Source organism: Lepidochelys olivacea (genome assembly GCF_965140295.1).
Source record: "Lepidochelys olivacea isolate rLepOli2 genome assembly, chromosome: 3".
Taxonomy (NCBI): Eukaryota; Metazoa; Chordata; order Testudines; family Cheloniidae; genus Lepidochelys; species Lepidochelys olivacea.
Genome location: NC_140413.1, coordinates 206,325,137 through 206,350,719, shown reverse-complemented (window position 1 = coordinate 206,350,719; position 25,583 = coordinate 206,325,137). Strand labels below are relative to the sequence as shown.

At 42.3% G+C, this 25,583-nt stretch overlaps 1 protein-coding gene across 6 annotated transcripts in view; it reads right to left on the bottom strand.

Annotated features, from left to right (window-relative positions):
- Positions 1-25,583, bottom strand: part of RIN2 (Ras and Rab interactor 2) — a 106,260-nt gene that overhangs the window by 34,337 nt on the left and 46,340 nt on the right. For 3 of the 6 annotated variants that reach the window (XM_084622544.1, XM_084622545.1, XM_084622546.1), the window contains 3 exons: positions 14,190-14,284; positions 4,081-4,273; positions 1,134-1,245 (listed from right to left, as the gene is read on the bottom strand). In XM_084622544.1, the coding sequence (XP_084478670.1) occupies positions 1,134-1,245; positions 4,081-4,273; positions 14,190-14,284 (400 nt within the window). Of the gene's footprint in view, positions 1-1,133; positions 1,246-4,080; positions 4,274-7,924; positions 8,073-13,760; positions 13,947-14,189; positions 14,285-25,583 lie in introns of those variants that run through there. The other 3 variants (XM_084622543.1, XM_084622547.1, XM_084622548.1) reach the window with 3 other exon arrangements.

Here is a 25,583-nt window from a genome sequence, read left to right as displayed (position 1 = left end):
AACCCCCCTTTGTTCTATTTGCAGTTTCCAAACTGTGCTCCAATCTGAGGAAGATACAGCTTCCTCTTTTTATTTTCAGTTTTACCTAGAACTGTTTTTCACTCCCTCTTTTCACAGAGATCACTACAGCTTTGTTTTGAAACTTACTGGAACCCTGCCTATGTTTTATTTCTAGTAACTAACGGTATGTCTTCACTACTGATGCCAAAGCGCTGCCATGGCAGCGCTTTAACCTGGCTATGTAGTCGCGGCACCAGCGCTGGGAGAGAGCTCTCCCCGTGCTGTAAAAAACCCACCCCCATGAGGGGAGCAGCTAACAGCGCTGGGAGCCGCTCACTGTCTACACTGCCACTTTACAGTGCTGAAACTTGCATTGCTCAGGGGGGTGTTCTTTCACACCCCAAGTGAGAAAGTTTCAGCGCCGTAAAGTGGCAGTGTAGACAAGGCCTGAGACATGGAACAAATAATACTTGCATCATCATGAAAACCAAAGATTATTAGAAATGTTTCTCAATGGGGTTAAATTTCTGACCCCATGATTGGTGAAAATTGTTCTTAAGTCTGAGAAACAAGTAAATGACTAAAAATAATACATAAACCCAGATTCTCCTTTGTGCCCAGGGCAAAGATGTGCCAGAAGAGAAGTCACCTGGTGGAGGGTGATGGTGGCATCATCATGGAAGGACAGTTTTAAATTCTGGTAGGGTTCTATGGAAGCCTCACAAGTGGAGACTGCCTATAACAAGCACTGAGGCCCCCATTCAGCATGGTACTTATGTGCATGCCTTAACTTTAAGCATATGAGTATTCTAATTGACTTCAGTGGGACTACTCACTTGCTTATGGAAAGTTAGGCATATATTTTTAAGTACCTTATTTAATCAAAGCCTTACTCTGCCCATTGCCCAACCCCTCCAGGGCCAGCCTCACTCACGTGAAGGTCTGCCCAGATGGCTTAGGAACCCTCAGCAGAGTGGGGGTTGTAGGCAGCTTGCACTGTTATTCCTTTGACCCTGGTTGACTTTTTTTTTTTTTTTTTTTGCGCTGCCTACAGTCTAGAGCTGGGTTTCATCGATGCAAAGTAAATCTGGCCCATACAGTATAGCAAATGACTCCCATAATACATGACTTACTATATGTGCTTTCTTTTATTGCAAATTCCTTGAGGCGAGATCCAAACTCATTGGGTAGACGGAGCGATAGGACTTTCTTCTGCATTCTTGTGGATTTCCTAACCAGAAAGATCTATCGAGGGGGGGGAAAAATAAGATTTTAGAAATCTTTATTATAGATGCTTTTCATAGATTTTAAGGCCAGAAGGGACCATTAAAATAATCTAATCTGACCTCCTCCATAGCACAGGCCAGAGAACTTTCCCAAAATTCCTAGAGCAGATCTTTTACAAAAACATCCAATCTTGATGTAAAAATGGTCAGTGATGGAGCATCCACCATGACCTTTAGTAAACTGTTCCATGGTTAATTACTCTCACCATTAAAAATTTATACCTCGGTTCCAGTCTACATTTATCTAGCTTCAACTTCCAGCCATGTGATCATGTTATATCTTTCTCTACTAGATTGAAGAGCCCATTATTAAATATTTGTTCCCCATATAGATACAAGGAGCTCCGTCTATTTAGCTCATCACTACAGGCATGTTTTCTAATCCTTTAATGATTCTTGTGGCTCTTCTCTGAACCCTCTCCCATTTATCAACATCCTTCTTGAATTGTGGGTATCTGGATACAGTATTCCACAAGTGGTCACACCAGTGACAAAAACAGAGGTAAAATAACTTGTTTACTCCTACTTGAGATTCCCCCATTTATGCTCCCCAGGATTGCATTAGTTCTTTCTGGCCACAGAGTCACACTAAGAGCTCATGTTCATCTGATTATCCACACACCACATCTTTCAGAGTCACTGCTTCCCAGGACACAGTCCCCCATCCTATAAGTGTGGCCTACATCTTTGTTCCCAGTGGTCTACATTTACATTCAGCTGTATTAAAATGCATATTGTTTGCTTATATCCAGTTTATTAAGTGATCTAGCTTGCTCTCCACTACTAACCTGTCTTCTTAAATCCAGTAATTTATGGTGGAATTAAACTACAGAAATCTTTTAGAAAGATCCCATTTTCATTTTAAAAGACAAAATGACAGAGTCTCCACTATATCCATCTGTATGCTGCTTCAATGGTTAAATTACCCTCACTATTAAAAAAAGGTGAGCTTTATTTCTAGTTTGAATTTCTCTAGCTTCAACTTCCAGGGTTATACATTTTGAAACACAACACAAATATCTGAGGATGTAAACCGCTATAATCAAGAATGCAAATTTCAATCCCCCAAAATATGTTTAATAAAATGTAAATTTTGATTTGATTACAGGGATAATAGAGCTGAAAAAGTAAAATCTGGGATGTTCAAAGGAATTTAAGTGAGTTAAGGTGCCCAATTCCCACTGAAATTCACTTCAGTTGAAGGTTTGCTTTTTTAAATGGCTTTATAAGCACTTTTCTGGTCCCCTCCCAATGTTTATAAGGGGCTTTTCATCAAGAAAGAAACTAACTTTGGTCCCAGTCTTGCAGGCTGCTTTTCACATATTTGAGGAATAATCCATATAAGTCAACAGGGCTCCACATGGACAGTGAAGTCCACCCACATGGAGCTCATTGAAGGACTGGAGCCTAACTGCAGAGGGGAAACAATGACAGTGATTGTACACAAATGCTGTCACTGGCACAAAGTAAACAAAAGGAGGAAAAAATGGTTTTCTACTAATTGCTTTCAGCTTAGGCACACTATTACTCATAATAATGGAAGATCAACATTTTCAGACAGAAATGAGCTATTTAAATTGATGATGGCCCTTTTAGGCCCGAAGCCAAGTGTGATGTGCTGATAGAAACAGATTTTTGTTTGCATTTGTAAGCCTAGCAGGTCAGATTCTTTCCTGCACAGAGATCTGCTGAGGGTACGAGAAAGAGGGGTACCATAAGAGAGCCAGATAAGGCTCCCCGAATTAACATGCTGCATCTAATCCAGCTCCGGCACAGGCTAGAGAGATCTGGAGTCTCAGAGTCCCCAAGGCTCATACACCAGCCAAGAACTAATGGAGTGCAGTTGCACCTCACGCTGCGCACTCCCACCTCTGACAAGTTCCCTTTACCTGGAGGTGGGGTGCACCTAGAGAAGAAACTGGCTACTCCAGCTTTACACTAGCCCAGAGCTCCCTCACCTTGGGAGAATTTTTAGCTGGGCCCAGGGTCCAGCCCAGCAAATCTAATAATAGTGTGACCCACTGGTCAGTGTGCTTTACAGGTCCCTCCTCTGTGCGTGATCCATAGAGAACATGAGTCATCTACAGCCCCAGCTAGAGAGGCAGGGCTCTGTAGCTATATCAGCTCATGTTTTTGGCCCTAGTTCAATCCACAAAGCGTCAGCCAAGATGGTGGCGATCACATAAGGGGGATGACTCATCCCAGACTTGAACTGCTGTGGCTTTAAGGGATGAGCTTCCTTTTATGCATGCAACCCACTGGTGAGTGTGTGCTACATTAGGAAGAGATACTTTAAATAAATTGAAAAGGAGTACTTGTGGCACCTTAGAGACTAACCAATTTATTTGAGCATAAGTTTTCGTGAGCTACAGCTCACTTCACTAGATGCATAAAGTGGAAAATGCAGTGAGGATGTTTTATACACACAGACCATGAAAAAATGGGTGTGTATCACTTCAAAAGGTTTCCTTCATTATCATACATATTGTAAGGAGAGTGATCACTTTAGATAAGCTATTACCAGCAGGAGAGTGGGGTGGGGGGGAGAGAAAACCTTCTGAAGTGATAAACACCCATTTTTTCATGGTCTGTGTGTATAAAACATCCTCACTGCATTTTCCACTTTATGCATCCGATGAAGTGAGCTGTAGCTCACAAAAGCTTATGCTCAAATAAATTGGTTAGTCTCTAAGGTGCCACAAGTACTCCTTTTCTTTTTGCGAATACAGACTAACACGGCTGCTACTCTGAAACCTTTAAATAAATTAAAACATTTTGAAGATTTGTCTCTTACTCCAGGAGGCTGGGACTGCAGAATTTCCACTGCTTCAGCATCATTCAGGCCAAGCTGTAGCCACACAGGATGGGTGTGGAGAAGTTTATCCAGTATGCTGAGTTTATTGGAAAGACTGTCATAGCCAGAGTCCCGGGGACAGCCTTTTAAGTCCTTTTTCTCAGGACAGACATTATCCATGTCCTTTACCGGGCTACGAGGAAGAGAATTAAACAACAATTAAAATGTAGGCAGGTACATTACTCAAAGAACAAACAATTCTACAAACAGGGAATTCTCTTAAATGACAACACTGTGGGTATCCCCCTTACTAGGTATTTCTTCTGTTGAGATTTCATATCACTAGTATCTTATCACAAATTCTCTTCAAGAGCAAGTTAGAGTACATTACTGTGAGGTGGACAATAGCCTTTTGAAGTCCAGCAATTAACTACAAGGAGATACTATACACACCTATATGCATGCCTGTCTATATTAAGTAGGGTATCAATTTTAATATCCATTCCTCTCTTATGTTCATGTTAAGAGAGTTTTTTTTATTATTATTCAGATATTTTTATTCCCATCTGGATCCCAAAGTTAGCACCTACAGAAACCTTGCCCCACTCAAGTTCATTCAAAATGCTGCTCAGTGCTCTTACCATGGCACTCCCCTCTTTGCACCACTCAATTGGCACTCCCTTTTCCTCCACACGATACACCTGCTTCTTCTCTTTGCTGTTAAGGCTCTTCATGGCTTAGGCTCCCCCTAACTAGCCACTCTACTAATCTATCACAACACTGACTGCCACTTTTGCTCCACCAGTGCGCCGGTCACTCAGCTTCTCCTTCAAACACCTCTATGCCTTCTCCCTTGATGACCCTTGTGCATGGGAGAAACCCCTCCAAAAAAATTCAAACGATCCTCCTTAAGACTCACCTTGACTATGATGCCTACAATATGTTGCCAGCTGACCACAATGAGCTGTGACTATCACTTACAGTGCAAAACTGGCTTGTTTCACCAATCCCTCATCCTCCCATTTACCCATCTGTTGTGTTCTATCATAATCAAAGACTGTACGCTCTTTGGGGCAGAGACTACTTTTGTCCTTCCTGTGTGAACAGCACCAAGCACAATGGGACTCTGATCCTGACCAGGGCCTGTAGGTACTAAAGTAATGCAAACAAACATGGCCTGCATTTTAAACCCACTTTCTTCCAGCTTCTCTATCAGACATTTTACTGTGCGTCAAAGTGAGGCCTTTCATCACTACCTTTTTTAAAATGTCCTTGCCTCGCAATTGAAAATAAACAGATAAACAGACGTATAAAGTTTAAAGTGCTTTGGTTTTGACACTTAATTCTTCCCAAGTAGGGAAAGAAGGCAGAAGCTGTCCCTAAAAGGGGAACTTGGCAAGCTAATCTGAGTTAAATTTATTTTGTGGCAGGGTAGCAAGTTATTAAAATACTTGTTTAACTGAATAATAACAACACGCGCTGGGGCTGCTGATACTACATACTAAAAACATGCACTTGCAAAGAAACTAAATGAACCCAGCACTGTATGGTTGTTTTATTCAAATTTTCTTCTTCAATTCCAAACTTTTGAACACGCAGTATGGCTTGCGCATGAATGTCTGCAGTCCTTCCTTATTTCCCAACTAAAGAACATCCTGTGTTGTTCGAAACAATTACAGAACTGTTACTTTGGCAACTGATCTCCTGATGCAAAAACTAGAGCAGGCACAGGAAAACTCTGAGCACAAGTGCTGTATGCCCTAAAGATCAAGAGCAGAGATGTTGTCCCTCCTAATGAAAGAACGTGGCTCTCTGTCCTACCAGTCACACCAGACTACATTGTGCCTTTACAATCTGCCCTGAGTAAGAAGGGCTGGCATGTAGCTCCGCCACCCCAGGAACAGACCAGGGACCAAATTGTAGGTCACATTTCCTCCATGCTCCCTGCTTGTTCTGAAGGGGGAGTAAGTTGCTTCACCCCTTTTCATGGATCAGCTCATTTTCCACTATGCACCCAGCCAGCCATTCTAGTCAGAATAGGAGGGGCAGAGCCATGCCCCACACCCCATTGCTCCCCCACTCCCTGACTACTTGCTCACAGCCAGGACAGCTGGACAAACAAACAGTCCCAGTTCTCCCCACTATGGTCAAAGTCTCAGAAGGAAAATTGGGGGAAGGGGGGCACGCCTTACTCACTCTTATTCCATGGCTAAGTAAGAGCTGCAACAGTCATTAAAATTGTATATGACCACGATGTGTCCAATCACCACCTGCCTGGCTTGCATTTCCCCATTCCCCTACCCTCCATCTCCGCTTGTTACATTAGAATACAAGCTATAAGTAGAGACAGTACCTTTTATATTTGCAAAATACCCAGGCTGCTGTTGGTGCTGCCAGAAACAAATGATAAGTTATAACCAGTTAGAGACTTTTTACTTCTGCAATCACAGTCATGTTTTCTGAAGCTGAAACTCAAACAGTCTAACACATTTTCTACAGAAACTTTCTGCTTTTGCCTTCAGAGCAAGTTAGCAGTACTCAAGCCAAATGAATTTTCCAAGCCAGAGAGGGGTTTTTTTGGTGGTGGTGGTGGGGGGGGGGGGCGGCTAAAGAAGATCTTTTTAATAGAATTGGCTGCAAACTTAACCACGTCAAGACTATTGCCTTTTACCTACTCAGGCGATGGAGACAGAGGGAGTAAGTTTTACTCATGTAAGAACATCAATGTTAACTGTAAGAGAAGCAGCATTACTGGCATCAGCAATGCACTGCTTGCTTAAATAACAATATTTAAAGAATGCTAAGGGATAACGTACGTGTACATGTGTCCTAGCTCCCCACTATTTACCAGTGGATTAAAAGCAACTCAGATCTTAATGCTTCCAAACACACAGTCATACACGCCCTTTATGCTATATGTAAGAAGATTAACCTTGACATCTACTTATTTAAGCCAGAGAGTGTTTATCAGAAGGTCTATCCACACAAACCATTCCACATGCCAGGTACAGGAAGAAACATAATACAGGTGTCCACACCTCCGTAACCTAGATACACAAAATTAAATTGCAGAAGCTCCTTGCAGCTGTGTGCGTTGGCCTCTCACATAGAGACAAAGGATTATGGACACATCAGTGTAAAGTGTCTTTCCACCCCTACCAAATGCTCTCTGATTCACATGAACTAATGCTTTAGAGCAGGATCAGCAGTGGCTCATCTTAGCAACCCCACACAAGTTGACTCGGAACAAATTGCCCTTTTTAAATATATAATATTCCCATTCCCTACAGGTTTTCTTCATAGTAGATGGAAGGAAGAGACACCAGTCTTGCATGAACCAGTCATGCGTGAACTAAAATTCCAGGAATACCAGTTGGCAAATGATTATATAACCTGCAAATCATTTATGCACAGCTAATTTAATAGACACCAGGGGATAAATCCAGCCAGCCATTTACACCACTAGAAGGACACTTTTACACCACCATAGTGTAAATGAGAATCAAGCCCTTAGTCTTTGCATTTTTTTTAAGAAATGGTCCACAAACCAAAGGAATAAGGACTATTCCAGCGAGAAGGGGGTTACAGATATACAATCGAAACTGGAGAAGTGCTGAAAAACTCCTTGGGATCTTGTTATGTATTGTTTCTTTGAAAACAACAAAAAGAAAAGGAGTACTTGTGGCACCTTAGAGACAAGTCCTCCTTTTCTTTTTGCGAATACAGACTAACACGGCTGTTACTCTGAAACCTTTGAAAACAACAATACCTTAACACCGAACAATAGAAAGTTAGAAGGGTATTTGATTGAGATAGTAGATACTAAAAAGTTGATACAACTTACATTGTGCAATAGCAGAAGAAGTTTAAAATGCATTTCATTTTACTATTTAATGACTCTCCCGGTGTTTTATCAGGATATCTTCTGTTGATATTCAAGACGAGTGGCAAGTAAACCAGAAAACCAAAGCAAACATATCTGCATGGAAGTTCTGTAGGTTTGAGATAAAACTGTTATAGATTCTGGTATGTTTTGCACTGATTATGTTCAAATCCCCCGAGAAAGATTTATATTCTCCCTAGGTTTCAGCGTAACTCACATGGGGACTAAAGAAAACCAGTCATTTTGCCTAGTTTGTTTATGTTCATGAAACCCCACAATTATGCGGGAAATACTTGGAAGGTAAGAGCTGAAATGAATAATTAGCTGTATCTTAACTACAATTAACTCAAGGTAATAAGTCCACAGCGCAGGTTGAAACTTGTAATCAGTATGATCTACTGCCTGTAAACAGAGGGCTGGAATGAGTGTCCACATCCATGCGCACACTTCTGCCACCTAACACGTCTGTTTCCCCTCGGATTGTCAGCTATAGTGGCTTTTTCATCAGTTTCTCAATCCCCTCTTGATCTCTTGCTTTGACCCTGTAACCTGTACTCCTGACTCTGTTTTTTTTCATTCTTAGTCCCCTATAATCAGTTCATTTCGGGCCTCAGCTGGCCCTTCTTTACCTGAAGGAGCAGGCCTTTAGTTGCTTTTGCTATCTCTACCCATCATTGCTTAAGTTCAGATGACTTGCTCAGGCATTATCAATACAGACCACCTCCATATACAGTATTTCTCTTTGTTAGTCCAGGAAGTGATACAAAAAAAACCGAAACCGATATAACAGGATTTTGTTGTGCTTAACAGCCATGTCCATTCTGGGCTTTGGAATCAAAACTACAGTTCTTCGTCAGTGAAGCCAAGAAAGCCCCACTGAAGCCCTCACCAAAACTGCAGAAACTGAAATCAACCAGTGTTGATTTTAAAACACCTGTAGTTAGAAATCTAATATGAAATCAGTGATATCTAAGAAAAAGATACCTTTTCAGGAGAGGGCACAAAAGAATAGCTGTTCTCTTATACAAATGGGGGATTATAGAATCTTTAAAGGTTTTTGCCCATTCCTAGGCCAAGTCTCTTCTTAATTCCTGCAAGCTTTACTATGATAGTTTATCCCTTCCCGAGAGAAAATTATCTTCTCAGAGCAAAAGGGCAGGATAGACACACCCCAAAACACAGGAGATCTGGCTAGTCTGCTGTTCATATAACAATGAGTTTAACCCACAAAGGTTAGGAAATTCAAAGCTGAGTCCTTATTGTTTCCCGGGACTGTTGCAAACAGGATGGTGGGTCTGATTCCCATTTACACGAAGGCCCCTATATACCACCCAGGAAGCAGAAAAGAACCTTAAAGTGATCTTTAAATTTAATCTATGCTCACTGTAAAGTCTGTTGTAATAACTGGGCCTACAAATTTACCTTAATTGTGAGCTCAACTGTAAAAAGTAGGGCTGTCAATTAATCGCAGTTAACTCACGCGATTAACTCAAAAAAATTAATCGCGATTAATCGCTTATGCCAGATATGTGAAATATTCATATGCCCCTTCATGCTTCAGCCACCATTCCAGAGGACATGCTTCCATGCTGATAATGCTCGTTAAAAAAAATACGTCCATTAAATTTGTGACTGTACTCCTTGGGGGGAGAACTGTATGTCTCCTGCTCCGTTTTACCCGCTTTCTGCATATATTTCATGTTATAGCAGCCTTAGATGATGACCCAGCACATGTTCGTTTTAAGAACACTTTCACAGCAAATTTGACAAAATGCAAAGAAGGTACCTGTGTGAGATTCCTAAAAATAGCTACAGCACTCGACCCAAGGTTTAAGAATCTGAAGTGCCATCCAAAATCAGAGAGACGAGGTGTGGAGCATGCTTTTAGAAGTCTTAAAAGAGCAAAAACAACAAGGAGTCCAGTGGCACCTTAAAGACTAAGAGATTTATTTAATCATAAGCTTTCATGGGTAAAAACCCCACTTCTTCATGTTGCATCTGAAGAAGTGGGGTTTCTACCCACGAAAGCTTATGCTCAAATAAATCTGTTAATCTTTAAGGTGCCACCGGACTTCTTCTTGTTTTTGTCGATACAGACTAACACGGCTACCCCCTGACACTTAAAAGAGCAACACTGATGTGGAAACTATAGAACCCAAACCACCAAAAAAGAAAATCAACCTTCTGCTGGTGGCATCTGACTCAGATGATGAAAATGAACATGTGTCAGCCCACATTGCTTTGGATCATTATCAAGCAGAACCCATCATCAGCATGGAAGCATGTCCTCTGGAATGGTGGTTGAAGCAGGAAGGGACATATGAAACTTTAGCGCATCTGGCACGTAAATATCTTGCAACGCCGGCAACAACAGTGTCATGCGAATGCCTGTGCTCACTTTCAGGTGACATTGTAAACAAGAAGCAGGCAGCATCATCTCCTGCAAATTGTAACCAACCTTGTTTGTTTGACTGATTGGCTGACCAAGAAGAGGGACTGAGTGGACTTGTAGGCACTAAAGTTTTACATTGTTTTATTTTTGAATGCAGTTTTTTTGTACATAATTCTACATTTGTAAGTTCAACATTTATGATTAACAGATTGCACCACAGGAATTTTAAAGGGCCATTACTGATTGCACATATTTCAGAGACATGAATTATGCTGCTGTAGTTGTAGTAGCAATAACTGAGCTGCTGTCCCTTCCTGGAGTCTAAGGTCTTGTGTAAAGGCATATCTACACCGCTCTGTAATTCAGACTTTGGGGGTGTGAACAGCAATGTGCACTAAAGGGCTGCGCTGTAACTCCCCTGTGTGGACCCTGCAGGTGTGAACTAAAAGGTTCCTTCTTTGCATTAATGTAGTTCTGTTTGAAGAAGACTGTTAAGGAGAACTAGGAACCTTTCAGTTCATGCCTGCATCGTCCACATGGGGGAGTTCTAGCAAAGCACTTTGGTGCTCACTCTGTTCACACCCCTGTAGTCCAAACTATTAGGCAGTTTAGATGTGTCCTAAGTCTAAGGCCTTGTCTAAGGATTTGCTCCAATGACAGCTATCAGTGTAGCTACACTGGTCCACCCTGGAGTGTAAACAGATAGAGTAATTGTTTGCAGACTGTCTGACTATACTAGGCACTGTGCTGGTGCAGCTCGGATGACTGTCGTTATAGCAAAGCCGCAGCCAAGACAAGCCCTGAGAGGATGGTGGAGCTTCACTCTTCATGCACACAAAACACATCGAGTCTTTTCCCTGCTCTGTAACTTCAGGTATGTCTTCACTGCAGAGCGAACTCAGTGATCAGCACCTGGGTCTGAGCAGCAGGTTAGCCTAGCCCAGGTGTGAGCAAGCACACTGCAAATTCCTACCCAAGTTACTGTGTTCTCACAGGTGCTGTTCTCACCAGTGTGTTACTGGAACGTCTGTGGGCATATCCCATGGCTCTCCATGCTGCAATAAGCTGATCCACTCAATCATTTTTTCAGTAAACTGAGGGAGAACCTGTCTGTCCTTCTGGGCACAAGGGGGAACTTTGGGAAGGCACTGGAAGACTAGCAACCTGAGTGGTTTAGCTTGTGTCCTCAGCAATGTAGCTAGGTTACCAGCCCCAAGGTAGCGCTGTAGCCTACAGCTCCAGACAGGCCAGCTAGCCCACGTTCAAGACACCACCTCAACTGGTTTCCAGGCCACTTTTACTTTGTCTCCACTCCTCAGATACTAGGATGATGGGTATCATGGTCTCTAGACAGACAAACAGAGGCCCTGTGTCTCGAATCTGACTCTGGGGTCCTCACACCTCCCTGACAGCGCAGCTTAATGAAGACTTGCTGCCAGCTCTTCCTTTAGTCATCAGAACCTCTGAGTCCCAGCTCCTCAAGGAAACTTCACTAGAGTGGAAGGGCTGCACAGCAGTCAAGGCAGCAACTAGCTGCATAACTTTCCAGTGTAGCGTATGACAGCAAGTTCCTCATACAACAGCGGTGATGTGCATTCTCCCAGCCTGTTTCTCTCCCAACTACAGGGGTCAGGGCAAGGTTGGGGGAGGAAGGAGGGGAGAGGGAACGGAGCTGCAGACATGGTTGTTTCCTCTCCTCCACTCAGGAAGGGGTAGCTCTGTGATGAATCTTCTCCATGCTGCTATGATTGGAAGGAAATGAATGGGTCACTGATTTAAAAAAAAAAAAAGCCATCTCTGCCAGATGACATTAATATGAACAATATACCTTAGAATACCACACCATGAAAACTATTTAAATACGATATTAATGGGCCGGGAGAAATGTAAAACACAGACATAAGGGACATAAGGCTGCAAGTCTCACTTAATCAGTTAAAAAACAAAACAATACAACTACATGAGACTCCATTTGAAAGAGGCAGGGCCAAATTCTGGCCTTATCAGGACAATAGCCGGGGGGTGCGGGAGGACACGGACAGACAGAATAGCAGCATCAAACAGAAGCCCCCTGAGCTATCCTGTAGGCACAAAGCAGGATGGCTCAGAAAGCATGCAGAGCAATGGGCTTTGCGGCGCTCCTTACTGCTACCCCAAAAAGTATGCCCTTCCCCCTCACGCCAGCTGATGAAGGGAGTCAACTCACAGAAGGTGGGGCAACACTAGCTACACTCCCCAAGATGCTGATTCCGTCTCTCTAAGATTTCTTTGTGCCCCACAACTGCTGAAATGAATGGAATGGGGGAGGGAGAGCTCAGTGGTTTGAGCATTGGCCTGCTAAACCCAGGGTTGTGAGTTCAATCCTTGAGGGGGCCATTTGGGATCTGGGGCAACTATGGGGGATGGGTCCTGCTTGGAGCAGGGGGTTGGACTAGACGGCCTCCTGAGGGCCCTTCCCGCCCTGAGGTTCTATGACTCTAGGACTCACAGGAAGCTGAAACGTCACAATCTGAACGTTTCCTTAGAGCTGGTTTTAGAACACAACTACCGGTACCTGCAGCCGCTACAATTCTAAAATACTGGAGATCTGAAAAGCTGTTCAGAGGGTTTAAACCATTTTTAAAAGGAAACCACACACACAGACCTCTACTGGCTCACAATTTGTATATTAAATTTTCTCTGGATTCAAATTCCAGTATCAAGTTATAGGTGCCTGAATGAGCATCTGCAATGAAAATAGCAACTAAGCCCTAGCTACAGAGATATGAATAGGTACTGCAACAAGAAGTCATTTCACTGCCTTATAAAAGATCAGGTGAGTAAGGTTATATCTTTTATTGGTCCAATAAAAGAAACTGCCTCACCCACCTTGTCTCTCTAATAGCCTGGGGCCCACATAGCTACAACAAGGCTGCATATTATAAAAGATCAGTTACTTAGAAACCTGCGTATTCACTCAATACACTCAAAGGTCTGAATCTGTTACTTTCCTTTCACAACTAATATTTCAACTTTTAGGAGGAATAAAAATCCCCTAAAATTCAACATAATGAACTGTCAAACATTTCTCCTATCAGTACTGCTAAAAAAGACATTAAAAAAAGATAAAACCAAAGAGGTATGGCCCTAATATTTACCGTACACTATCTATTTCCCTAGCTTGACAACAGAAAGCAATAGATTTAGATTAACAGTTATAATAACCCACACCTGCACTCGGTGTTTCATTTTAAAAAAAGAGTCAGAACTTTATTTGTACTGTAACATCTTTCTTAGCCTTCCCAAAATTCATCAGTCTACTGTTCTTACATTTAAAGATGGTCTTAATTAAACTAACTTCACACATATCTCACAAATACTTTAATGAGGGTCACATTATAGCAGTCGATACTTCACTATACTAACCATTTCACCAGGTGTTACTGTATGAAAGTTCCATTGAATCTTCACGAAGTTGACTGGAGCAATGAATATTTCTAGAACACTTTACAACGTAAAAGTTAGATTCATTTCCACAACCAGTAGTAATAATGTTAGCAGTTTCTGTGTTTAAAAGTGTATCTCCTTCCTAGGTTTCTGTTGTTTGTTATGAGGAACTGGGAGTGCACAAAGTTCAACTGCTTCTAAAAGAAATTAAAACAAATACACATACAACATAATCAGCAGACACTCCCACTGCTCAGAGGCAAACACCTTCATTACAGATCTACAAAGCACCTACAACGTTTTGTGTTCGCAGGAGGAAAGCTAAAGAATGTGACAGAAATGTCAGCTTCCCGAATAAAGTGGCACAGTGAAAATAGGCAGCAACTATTATATTATATTTTTAATCACCTTTGCAAATCAGCGGATCCATCTTCCAGCATGAGATCTGTCTGTACCATCTCCTGTTTCAGTTCTCCAATTTCTGAGGCAATTGTGTCAATGAGCTAGAGAGGGACAAAAATAGTATGACGTCAAGCAAGCGGAAGAGGCGTGGAAACCAAATGGACAAGGTTAGTCACTAGACATTACAAACCTTTTATCCCATTCTATTTGGACTTCCCTTACAATAGAAAAAATAAGGGTGAGGGACAGACTGTACTTGTTCTTGGAGGCAGGACAATTGAAGTTTAACTACACTATATAACATCCCAGGAAATTAGATCAGATTATTATTTTAATTAGATATATTAATACCGTAGTTTCAATAGGCACAAACATAGTAAGGTATTAATTTTTAAAAAACCACATGCTTTGACTACTGTAACATTCAATTCTGCAATTAAAAAAAAAGTTCCATAAAAACATTTTTAAAAAAACCACAAACTTCAAAAGTTCTTTCACAGGTACACAAAACCATATTTTCAACTTTCTTTGGTACAAAAATAAATATAAATATATTTGCACAAATAAAAGAGTAATTACTTTTTGCACTAACTCTTGGACTGCAGCTGAACAGACTGGTTCTTAGTTAAATGATGCCGTGTTCCCGTATTTTAACTGAGGGATCAGAACGAGGCTTCAGTTTAGGGTTACTGAGAATTCTCAGTGACTGAGCAACTATGAGAATTATGGCATATATGAATCAAAAGTTTGCAAATATTTTGATAGGAAATAGCAGAAATTGATTCTCCCATCAAGTTTACAAGTCATAATCATTCAGCCTCCTATACTTTCCACAGGGATAGCATCAAAGTGTGCTTGGTACATGATTCAAGTGAGATGGAATAAATACAGGAGTAGTCAGATTTTTAAAAATAAAATCGCCAAAAGTAAGCAAAGCTTTAAAAATAAATAAATAAATAAATAAATAAATAACCAAACCCTTTCCAACCCAACTCAAAGCTATCGTCTTCATTACATAAGAGGCAATAACAAGATCTCAGTAATATCGGTAGCCTTACAAGAGCAGTGTTTTCAAAGTCCTGTACTATTTCCAAACAACATTTTTCCCCATTATGTCATAATCACACGGATACTTTCCTCCGACCTCAGACAGGCATGCCTTCTTTTATTGCACATGATTATTTTGATCAATCCAAAGGAAAGGTTTCAGTCTCCATTTAGATTACAGCTCTCCAGTCCTGTTATAGGCCCCAGGGTTTATATAATAAAATTACAGGAAATACAGTACATCCTTCTATCTTTTCATAGGCTTTTTTCCATTTCAGGATCACTATCCCAGTAAGTAATATGAAGTACCAGTGTACTACTGTTTTGACAATTTACAAAAGACTTCCTTGTATTGAGTAGGGAAAATGTGCATAGTGCATCCTTTGAACCACTACAGCGAATTGGGAAAAAGCACGGTCAGTCTCAAAGCATCAGATGTAGCCACATCGACAGTGAAATTGTACTGAAGTCGTTTTCTCACCCTAGACTAGAAGGCAACCCACCTCTTGTGCACTACACACCAATGGAAATGGCATCTTCACTGCCAAGAACCGAGCCGTGTATTCAGTTGGCTTTTACTACATGGGGCCAAATTCATTCCTTGTTTTACAGTAGGGATGAATCCAGCCCAGGCAGTCCTGTTTTATATGATTAAAATAAAGAGCCCTTGTTCCCATACTTGAAAATCTGAACTAAAAGACATCGCTGGCCAAACCTAATCCAATTCTAGCACGTGGTCATGTATTTCTGAGGTTAGAAACCGTGAACAACAAGCCAATCAACCAACCAGCTACTGTGAAGTACTAGGTAGGAGACGCTTCCTAGAAATAATTGGCAACCCTGTTGGTGGGAAAAAAGCAGGCTAGTCCTTGATAGACCTAGGCCACAAGGATGAATGATCCCTTTGAGGTATTATCTATTTTATGTGCCTCCCATTATCACAGTATCTGAGCACATTATAATCTTTAATGCATTTATCTTCAAAGCACCCCTACAAAGCAGGGAAGTGCTATTATCCCCCATTTTACAGGTGGGGAACTGAGCCACAAAGAGCTTAAGTGACTTGGCCAAGGTCACACACAAGTCTGTGACATAACAGGGAACTGAAACCAGATCACCAGGCTAGATTTAATCATAAGCTAAACTAGTCAAGAAATATATATGCCAAGTCCTACACAACCAGTACGACTTATTGCACTTTTCTGGCTTTTATAACCTTCTTGCTGTTCCTGACTCCACTCTAGTTTTTCCTCTCTCCTTCCTGTAATAAATCATAGTGTATCTTTTTTATGAATTGTCTTCAGGGTCTGCTTCCACTTTTCTCTCTCTTTTCTCCTTTTCCCTAAATTGTGCATGCTACCTCCTCCATTATATATTCTGTCTCTCTTTCTGTCACTTCTCTCTCCCACAATAAAATCTCACACGTATTTATACAGATATGCACAAAATACATACAGAGTGCTTCCCTCACCCTCACCCAAACTTATCCCATCATCTGTGCACTCAAACACAAGGCTGGGAAATTTTTTCAGAGAACTAACTCTTCTGGCTGCAGACAGAGACAAGAGATTCAGAATCTCACTGTTCAGCAAATCAGTTACAGTAGAACCTCAGAGCTATGAACACCAGAGTTACGAACCGACCAGTCAACACCACCCCTCATTTAGAATTGGAATTATGCGATCGGGAAGCAGCAGAGAGGAAAGGAAAGGAAAGGAAAAGAAAAGCAAATACAGTACAGTACTGTGTTAAATGAACTACTAAAAAAAATAAAGGGAATGTTTAAAAAATAAGATTTGATATGGTAAGGAAACTGCTTATGTGATTGTTTCATTTAAATTAAGATGGTTAAAAGCAGCATTTTTCCTTCTGCATAGTAAAGTTTCAAAGCTGTATTAAGTCAGTGTTCAGTTGTAAATTTTTGAAAGAACAACCATAACGTTTGTTCAGAGTTATGAACGTTTCTGAGTTAAGAACAAACTCCATTCCCAAGGTGTTCGTAACTTCGAAGTTCTACTGTACCATCCTTCCCCACCCCATCAAGATATAGGGAAAGGGTAATGTTCCAGGACTCTCCATTTTTCATATCAGCTTCCAGCTAGTAGGTGTTTGATAAATTGGAAAACTCATGCACCTTCTCTCTCCCTCTCCAACCTGCCTGACTTCTGGAAGAATGAAGGAGAATTCTCTCTCTCTCTCGAGGTTCCAGTACTTTATACCTCAGTTCTGTCTCCTGACTGCTGCAACAGAGAAGTGTGAGTCTACTACTCTACCTCTTCCCTCAGCTTTCTGGCTGAAATATGGGTGTTTCCACTACTCTACCCTTCCCACAGCCTTCATTTTTTGAGTCTCTCCTCACAGCAAATACCTCAACTGTCCATCTCTGCTGTTGCTAAGAGCTTTCCAAAGAGGCAGTAGAATGCAACTAAACTATTTTAGTCAGTTTCACGATCATTGCAGAGAACTGAAAACCTGAAAGATTGTGGCTTGTTTCCACTTTGCGCCTGTTCAAAACAGCAATGAGCAGCAGCAGAGGCACTGGAACAATCTGTCTGCACATTCAGAAAGGCAGCAGAGCAATGGATTAACCTTGGATTAGCAGGTTTTTTGCACAATAAGGGCTTGAAATGATTATTTGGGGGGGTTTGTTTTGGAAAAAAGAAGAAAGCTTCGGTTCTGCAGAAAGCGATGGCACTTGTCCTCAGAAGTTTCCTATTCACTGTGGGAAAATAGAGTTTTCAAACCCTGAGCATGCTAAGTGGCTGAAATGCTGGAAGGGATGAGTAACCACTTACTTCCAGGACATTTGCTGCTTTCTTATTTCTTCAATCCAAGTAATTTAAGAAAGAGACATCATCAGCTAATTATTAAAATGGAAGATTATGAGTTAGAAAACCTGGATTCGAACTCTTGATTGCCAATGATGCACTGTGTGACCTGTAATTCTATTTACCTTTATAAAGTATGAGATCCTCCAATGAAAATCACTACACAGAAGCAGATTTTTAAAATATATTATTAATTAATTATTTGGTTAATTCAGTATACCAACTCTAAAATTGACCTTTGCAATATGAAGTATTAAGATGACAGGGACATCTCTGAAATCAAGAGTGTGACATTTTGGATCTTTAGGAGCATCCTTAGACCTATGCTATGTACGTGGTGACACAGAGTCCCCGCTCCTCCTACTCAATCCTCCTGTTAGAGTGCCCCCAACAACACCACAGAGAATGGAGGGCCTGATCGCAAGGAGGGAGGAACTACAATAGTACCTCACGCTTCTTTGCACAAGGTCTCATAAGCCCTAAGGTCTGCCCTGCAAGCATCTTACATAATGCAAAGATTCAGAATAACTGTGTGGACTACTCTTAATTGGCTCATCAAAAGAGGGAGCCACAGTCTTTAAGAAGACATTATCAAATGAGGCAAAGGGAACAGAGGTTACTTGAGCAGTGACTAGCAACCCATGTGACTTCCACGATAGGTCTCCCTTTTAATTTCAGGTGCTTTCTTAGGATTTAGCAGGAACAGAGGAAGGATTCTCCAGCTGCCCTCTGGCCGCCACAAAGGCAATTGGTACAGAGAAGTCTATCAGGAGTGGGGGAAGGAAAAAAGTCATTTCTCTAATTACCTGTATGACTTTGGCATCCCAGAGGTCTACCAACCTTGCCCACTCTTCAATTGTAGAGGTCTGCTCTGCTCTCCTCAATAGCTACAGCGGAGGCAAAACTGGGTGTTTTAGATATCTCAGCCATGATCATGCATTACAGTTGAGAAGCTTGCCATATAAAACACAGAGAAGCTAGTCAGACCTGACTGTGCACTCTCATCATAATAGGAGCACTTGGTTGCTTTCCTCTTAGCCATGCCTAACTAAACCAAAGAGGGGGGAAAAACTAGCCAAAAGGAAATGTCTGAACAGCAGGAGAGAACATTAAAATCACGGCATTCTTCACTCCAAGGAAGCAACAGGAATCTAAAGACAACGTGGGTTGCCTCTCCAAAGTTCTGCTATTCAATTGTTTGCTCACGGCCTCTTAAGTTTGACTCACGCAAAATCTCATCTAGCTAGAGAACCATTTGTCCATCTGAGAAAAGGCCCTAGCTAGCCCACAGAAAGCTGGCCCTAAATTCTTTAGCAAAATCCCTGGAATCCATGGTGCATCAAACTGTCCCTGTTGCAGCAGCTTCACCTATTTTTGAAAAATTAAGGTTTTTAATTAATTAAATATTGAAATAAAGCAACCAAGTGATATAGTAGCCCTGTGTTATTTTTCTATTGAAAGCAATTTTTTGTCACTGGATGACTGACCCCTTTAAGAGGGAGCAGGGGCCAGTGCTCCTGTGACGGATTACCTGCTACCCAACTGGGCTTAAGGAGAAGCTCCTGGGCATTATAAAGGGGAAGACAGCAAAAGGGGAAGGCTGGCTACCTGCTGACTTCTCTCAATGCAGGGAGGTGAGGATGTTGCTAAAGAAAGTTGTGGCAGAGGCCGTAGAGAGCAAAAAGTTCCTGCAGGAGACCCTGAGTAACCAGGAGAAGGCCAGGAGAGCAGCAGAAGGGGCTATCCAGAGACCAAGAGACAAAAAAGGCTCAGCTCCAGCTAGGAAGGCCTGGGAGTGGTTGCTTGGTGAAGAGCCTACTGGAACAAAAGAGCCTCAGGACTAGCTGAATGTTCCAGAGCAGAGTATGAATGTTTATGTTGTTGTGGTGATGGACTTTGTTTTATGACTTTGAGGATTATTTTGAACGGTTTGTTATTAAATCTGCTCCAGACAAGACTGGTGTTAGCCATGAGAGAGTCTGTGTGGAGTTTATTCAGGGAGCGGTTCCCAAACGTTTTATGAAGGTGGCCCATAAACTGCATTTTCTCTTTTTTGGCAATCCACCCAAGGTCCACAATGGAGGGGTGGGCAGGCTAAAAATGAGTGGCATTGCGACCCCATGCTAGGGTTACTATATTTCAGGTTCCCAAAAAGAGGACATTGCCAGAGGGGCAGCCGAGGGGGTACCTGCAGCTGAGGTACTCACTGGAGGTGGGGAGCAACATCGCTCCCTGTCACAGTGGCAAGGAGCTGGCGCAAGCTCAGGATGCAATGATTTGTTAAGGGGAGGCTGTGCATCATGGGAGTCCTTTGACCACAATGCATCATGGGAGTTGAAGCCCAGCTGAGATGTACAAACCACAGAAGAGAATGGGGACATAAGTCAACTGAATTGCAATTCCCAGAAGGCATTGTGGCAACATATCCAAATAAAAATATCTGGTTTTGGCCAAAATTTTTTGTTTTCAGGTTTGTTTGTTTTCTGTTTTGACAAAAGAAAAATGAATTTTTCACAGAAAGCACAAGCAATTTTTTGCAAAACAAAAAAGTCAAAGCAAAAATAGTTGACCTAGTCTTGAAAGAATTCCAACTGGAAATTGTTATAAGAATGTTTACATTTTTGCGGTTTACAGGCAGATATTGTTACAAGAGGTGCTAACAGCTGATGTACCAGCAGATGGAGCTCAAGAATGTGTAGCATGGTTCCTGGGTTTTCTAGGATCAATAAATGTATTTGTTGATGGGATAGATGCGGAAATTTTGATAATATATTAATGATTAGTATGCGTGCCTGAACTTCCCTATGCACTTTGCACACTGATTGTAAAAGGGAAGGGATGAGATATTTGAATCACTTAACATTCTGGTTCGAGACCAGAATCATTAACGTGAACTGAATAGAACCTACCCATATGAATGGATAATCTGAAACAGACAAGAGACAAGGCAAAAGGCTGCACATTCAAAATGGAGTTTGTATTTTGGTATATACAGAGTTCATAATCTCACACAGAATGCAGAGACTGTACAGCAGTGGTCTTCTACCTTTTTACGCACAAGATCACTTTTTGAATTTAAGTGCCACCCAGGATCTACTCTGAGGCCCCACCCTGCTCGCTCCATTCCCCCATCCTTCTGTCATTCAATCTCCCGCACCTTCACTCACTTTCATAGGGTTGGGGCAGGAGGTTGGGGTGCAGGAAAGGAGTGCGGTCTCTGGGCTGGGGCCGAGGAGCTCAGAGTGTGGGAGGGGGCTCTGGGCTGAGCCTGGGGCAGGGTGTTGGGGTGCAGGAGAGGGTATGGGTTACAGGCTCCAGGAGGGGGCTCAGGGCTGGGGAAGGGGGTTGGGGTGTGGGAGGGGTACGGGCTCCCACCGGGCGGCACTTACCTCTGGCGGCTCCTGGTTAGTGGCCGGAGATCATGATCGACAGTCAGAGTCTGCTCCAGGATCGACTAGTCGATCGCGATCTACCAGTTGCTGACCACGGCTGTACAGACAGATTCCCCAGTCCCTCACAGTTGTACACCACAAAGGGCAGCTTGTGTGCAGATCTTTACATGGAGCTCTTAAAAAACACACTTCTACCCAAAAGTACCAGCTAGAACGCTGAACATATGATGACAACAGTTATGATGGTGAGAGGTCAATGCAGTCACTTGTTAACCTCAAAAGGCCCTATATATTTGAATTCTTGAAATTCAGTTCTGCCTTCACAAAGGGCCTGTTTGAAATCTCATTGAACTCAATGGAAAAAGACCACTGACTTTCAAGGAGTTTTGAATCAGGCCCCAAAAGACTAATATTTTAAGGACATTTTCTTAAAAGATCAGATGGAAGTACATTTCTGTCTGCAGGCTCTGTACCAAGCTCATAGCAATCATAAGCTTTAAGACCATGGAAGTGATCTGTAGAGATCTTGCAGGGATTATTCATGGCAATGAGATACTGATACCAAAGCCAATGATACAGAAATTACTGAAACTGGGACCATTGATGCACATATACAAAGAATAAAAACATTAAAAAACAAACAACACAGAGCAAACTCCTAGGTGAAAATAGGAAGTCATCATCTGGAAGCCAAAGTTTAAATTAAGTCAGTAATTTCTACATATATAACAACCAGTTTCACGTCCACAATGCTTCCTCAGAAATAATCCAAAAAAGGAAAACCCTTTTCAAGGTCAAATTCTGTAATACCATCATTTTGCCATTCATCTTCATTTGAAGAAATACACAGCCATTATAAACCCAAATGATAATTACCGTGACACAGAGTACATGATGTCACATACTTGAATAACATCATAGTATACATCAGCAACCAAAGAACTCTTCTCTGGCATGATATTGCCAGACATCCAAACATTACCTGAAATACCCAAGTACTAATTGTTTACATTCTCAAAATCCAGGAATGAAATTACAAAATACAAACATCTCAAAATCACACACATACAATGTTTTCTTTTGTACTGCAACCCATTATGCTTGATGTCAGCCAAGAATATTCATCCCCATAGACCTGGCCTTTGAAGGCTTGTGCAGATGGTATAGTGATTAGTATACATTGTCCACAAATGGAGTAGACCACTGCTATTCATGCACATCAGTTTCCTCTGCTACTGAGCTGATGAAATTGCTCTTCCACTCTGCTTTACATCTTCAGGACCTTATATCAGTGTATAAGTCAGAGCAGCCTCTAAGCCAGGGGTTCTCAAACTTTTGCTGTCAGAAGGTGGTCGCGGTGCAATGAAATTACTACATGACCCAAGGGAGGGGAGAACGAAGCCTAAGCCTGCCTGAGCCCTGCCGCCTTGAGTGGGGGAAGGCCAAAGCCAAAGCCTGAACCCCACTGCCCCAGGTGGGGGGACCAAAGCTGAAACCCAAGGGCTTCAGCCTCAGGCAGGGGTCTTGTAACCTGAGCAATGCTGCCCAGGGCTGAAGTCCCCACGCTTTGGCTTCGGCCGTAGGAGGTGCAGCTCAGGCTTCTGCCTAAGGCCCTGGCACATAAGCCAGCCCTGGTGACCCCATTAAAATGGGGTTGCGACCCACTTTGGGGTCCCAACCCATAGTTTGAGACCTGCTGCTCTAAGCTACTCTAACAGAATTCAGGGCCAAGCAGCACAGAATCAGGGACCTATAACCATCTCCCAGAAGTCCCGCTCCCACCACCATACACTACTGCCCTGTGTCTAGAGGAGTGCAGTCACAATGGATAATCTAATCCACGGTCTCACATAGCCCTCGGAAAGATATCCATACCATTGATTTTTACAGGTGGATCTTTCTATTCGTTAGACTGGAGCAAAAAGTCCCAGTGTTGCAGAAGAGCTGCCTTTTGTCTAGACGGTTGTTGCAGGACAATTGTTAGAAAGAAAAACTATTCCTATCTTTGCATGGCAGATGCATTACAGTACCTGCTTCTGTACTGCAATGTAACTAAAAGTTCATTGTGAATTTATGAAACCTCCAAGTTGCTCATAATGCACTTCAAGGACCAAGTGTAGTGGCCACCGCTGAATGTTTCCAAGGGATCAAACTCAGACCTTTAAAATAGCTAAGATGGAAAAAGGAGGATAAACATTTCTAACCTGGAAAGGGAGCACGGCCTAAAAACAAGGACCAATGCTGTACTTAATCAGGAAGCAACTCCCTGCTCTTGCGCCTTTTCCCCCCAGCTTTTCCATTTTTCATTCTTTCTGGAGCCTTGCATCCTCTTTGGCATCTGAGCTTTTTCCTTCCTGTTTTGATAAGTAGAGTGCAGCAATTCTCAAAGGGCGTTCTGTATAAGAGCCTGGCAAAAAGCCAATGATGGCCGAATGCTTGAGAGTTCCTATTTGTGGACTTTTCCCAATGTCTGTATAGAACTGAAGTATTTATATACTTCAGCAACTTGCAATTTGTGCTGTGAGCCAGGAATTTCTAATATCCCCCCTTGGCCTGGTAACATTTAATTCTGTTATGGATTAAAATCTGGTTAAGTAATAAGCAAGTCTCAGAAACTGCTTATTTTCAGGGTAGACAGACAATAGATGGGTCCCTCTAAAATGTTTTAACGGTTGGGAGAGCCAACAGAGAGGAAGGATGACCTGCTGATTAGGTACTAATCTGGGACTAGGAAGATGAAGATTCAATTCTCTGCTCTGCCAAAAAAAAAAAAAATCTTGTGTGACCTTCAGGTGAGTGAGTCACTTAGGGCAGGTCTACACAGGGGGTAGGGAGGAGGGGGTGCGAAGGGGCAATTGCCCAGGGACCCGTGAGATTTAAAAGAGCCTGGAGGCCCCTGGCCACCACCACTGCTGCAGTAGGAGTGGTGGCAGCTAGGAGCCCCGGGCCCTTTTAAATCACCCAGGAGGCTTGCAGGGCTCCTACGGGCGCGAACGAGCTCTCCGGGCCCTGCACTTTGGGGGTCCCCACAGGCCGGCGCGGTCGGTCCCAGAAGTGACGAAACATCACTTCTGCCCCATGCCCTGCCCTCACCAGGGACAACCCTGGCCCTAGGGCCCAGAATTGTTCTCGGCAGGCCTGGATGTAGCTTAGGTCGACCTTTTGTGGTGTCTACACCGCACTGGGTCACCGGGAGAAACTCTCCCATTGACTTACCTTACGCTTATTGTTCTGTGGAGTACCCGTGCTGATCCCCAGTCCACTTCTCGCTCCAGTGGAGTACAGGAGTCAACGGGAGAGCTATCTGCAGTCAATTTAGCGGGTCTTCACTAGACCTGTTAAATCAACCCCCAGCGGATCGATCACCACAGCACTGATCCCCAGTAAATGCAGACATGCTCTTAGTCTTTTTGTAAAATGGGAACAGTAATATTTCCCTACCTTTCTCTGTTGAGAATGAACACTAAAAATTGCAAGGTGCTCAGAAGCTATTACAATGGGGACCATTTCAATATTCTTGAGAAAGGACAACAAGTTCATGAAGTTTGCCATCAACACCTGCTAGGGGTTTTTTTTGTGTTGGTTAGTTTTTTTTAATAGTAAAAGGTACTGAGAATGGCAAGACAGTCCAGATAGATTTAAGTACATTCAGAAACTAGGCAGCAGATTAAATGAAACTTGAATAAATGTAAAATAAAATATATTAGCAAAATGTCCCTAAATTCTCCTTTGACGACAGGCTGTGAATTTGGGAGGACATTCTGAGAAATATATCTTCGGAGTCATAATGGATATGGAAATGTCTCTGATATGCTCTCCAAACACAAAGCAATGAAAGAGTAAGTAAAATATTTGGGTGAAGTAATACAAATTAAAAAAGATAAAATAATATAGCATTCTTTTTTAAATCTGAACTTGGAAGTGTTTTCTTGTCTAACCCATCCAGATGCAGCTAAGTTACTTAGCTGTGCTCTAATGACTTCACATATGGAGAAAGCGAAGGAAACACCCCTGTAGAGTGAAAGAAGTCACCAATACATCTGCTCTCCAACTGTACAATACAAAAGGAATGCAGTCAGCCTGAATACACAAATTGTTTGAAACTACCAAGATGTTCTAGCCTATATCCTGAG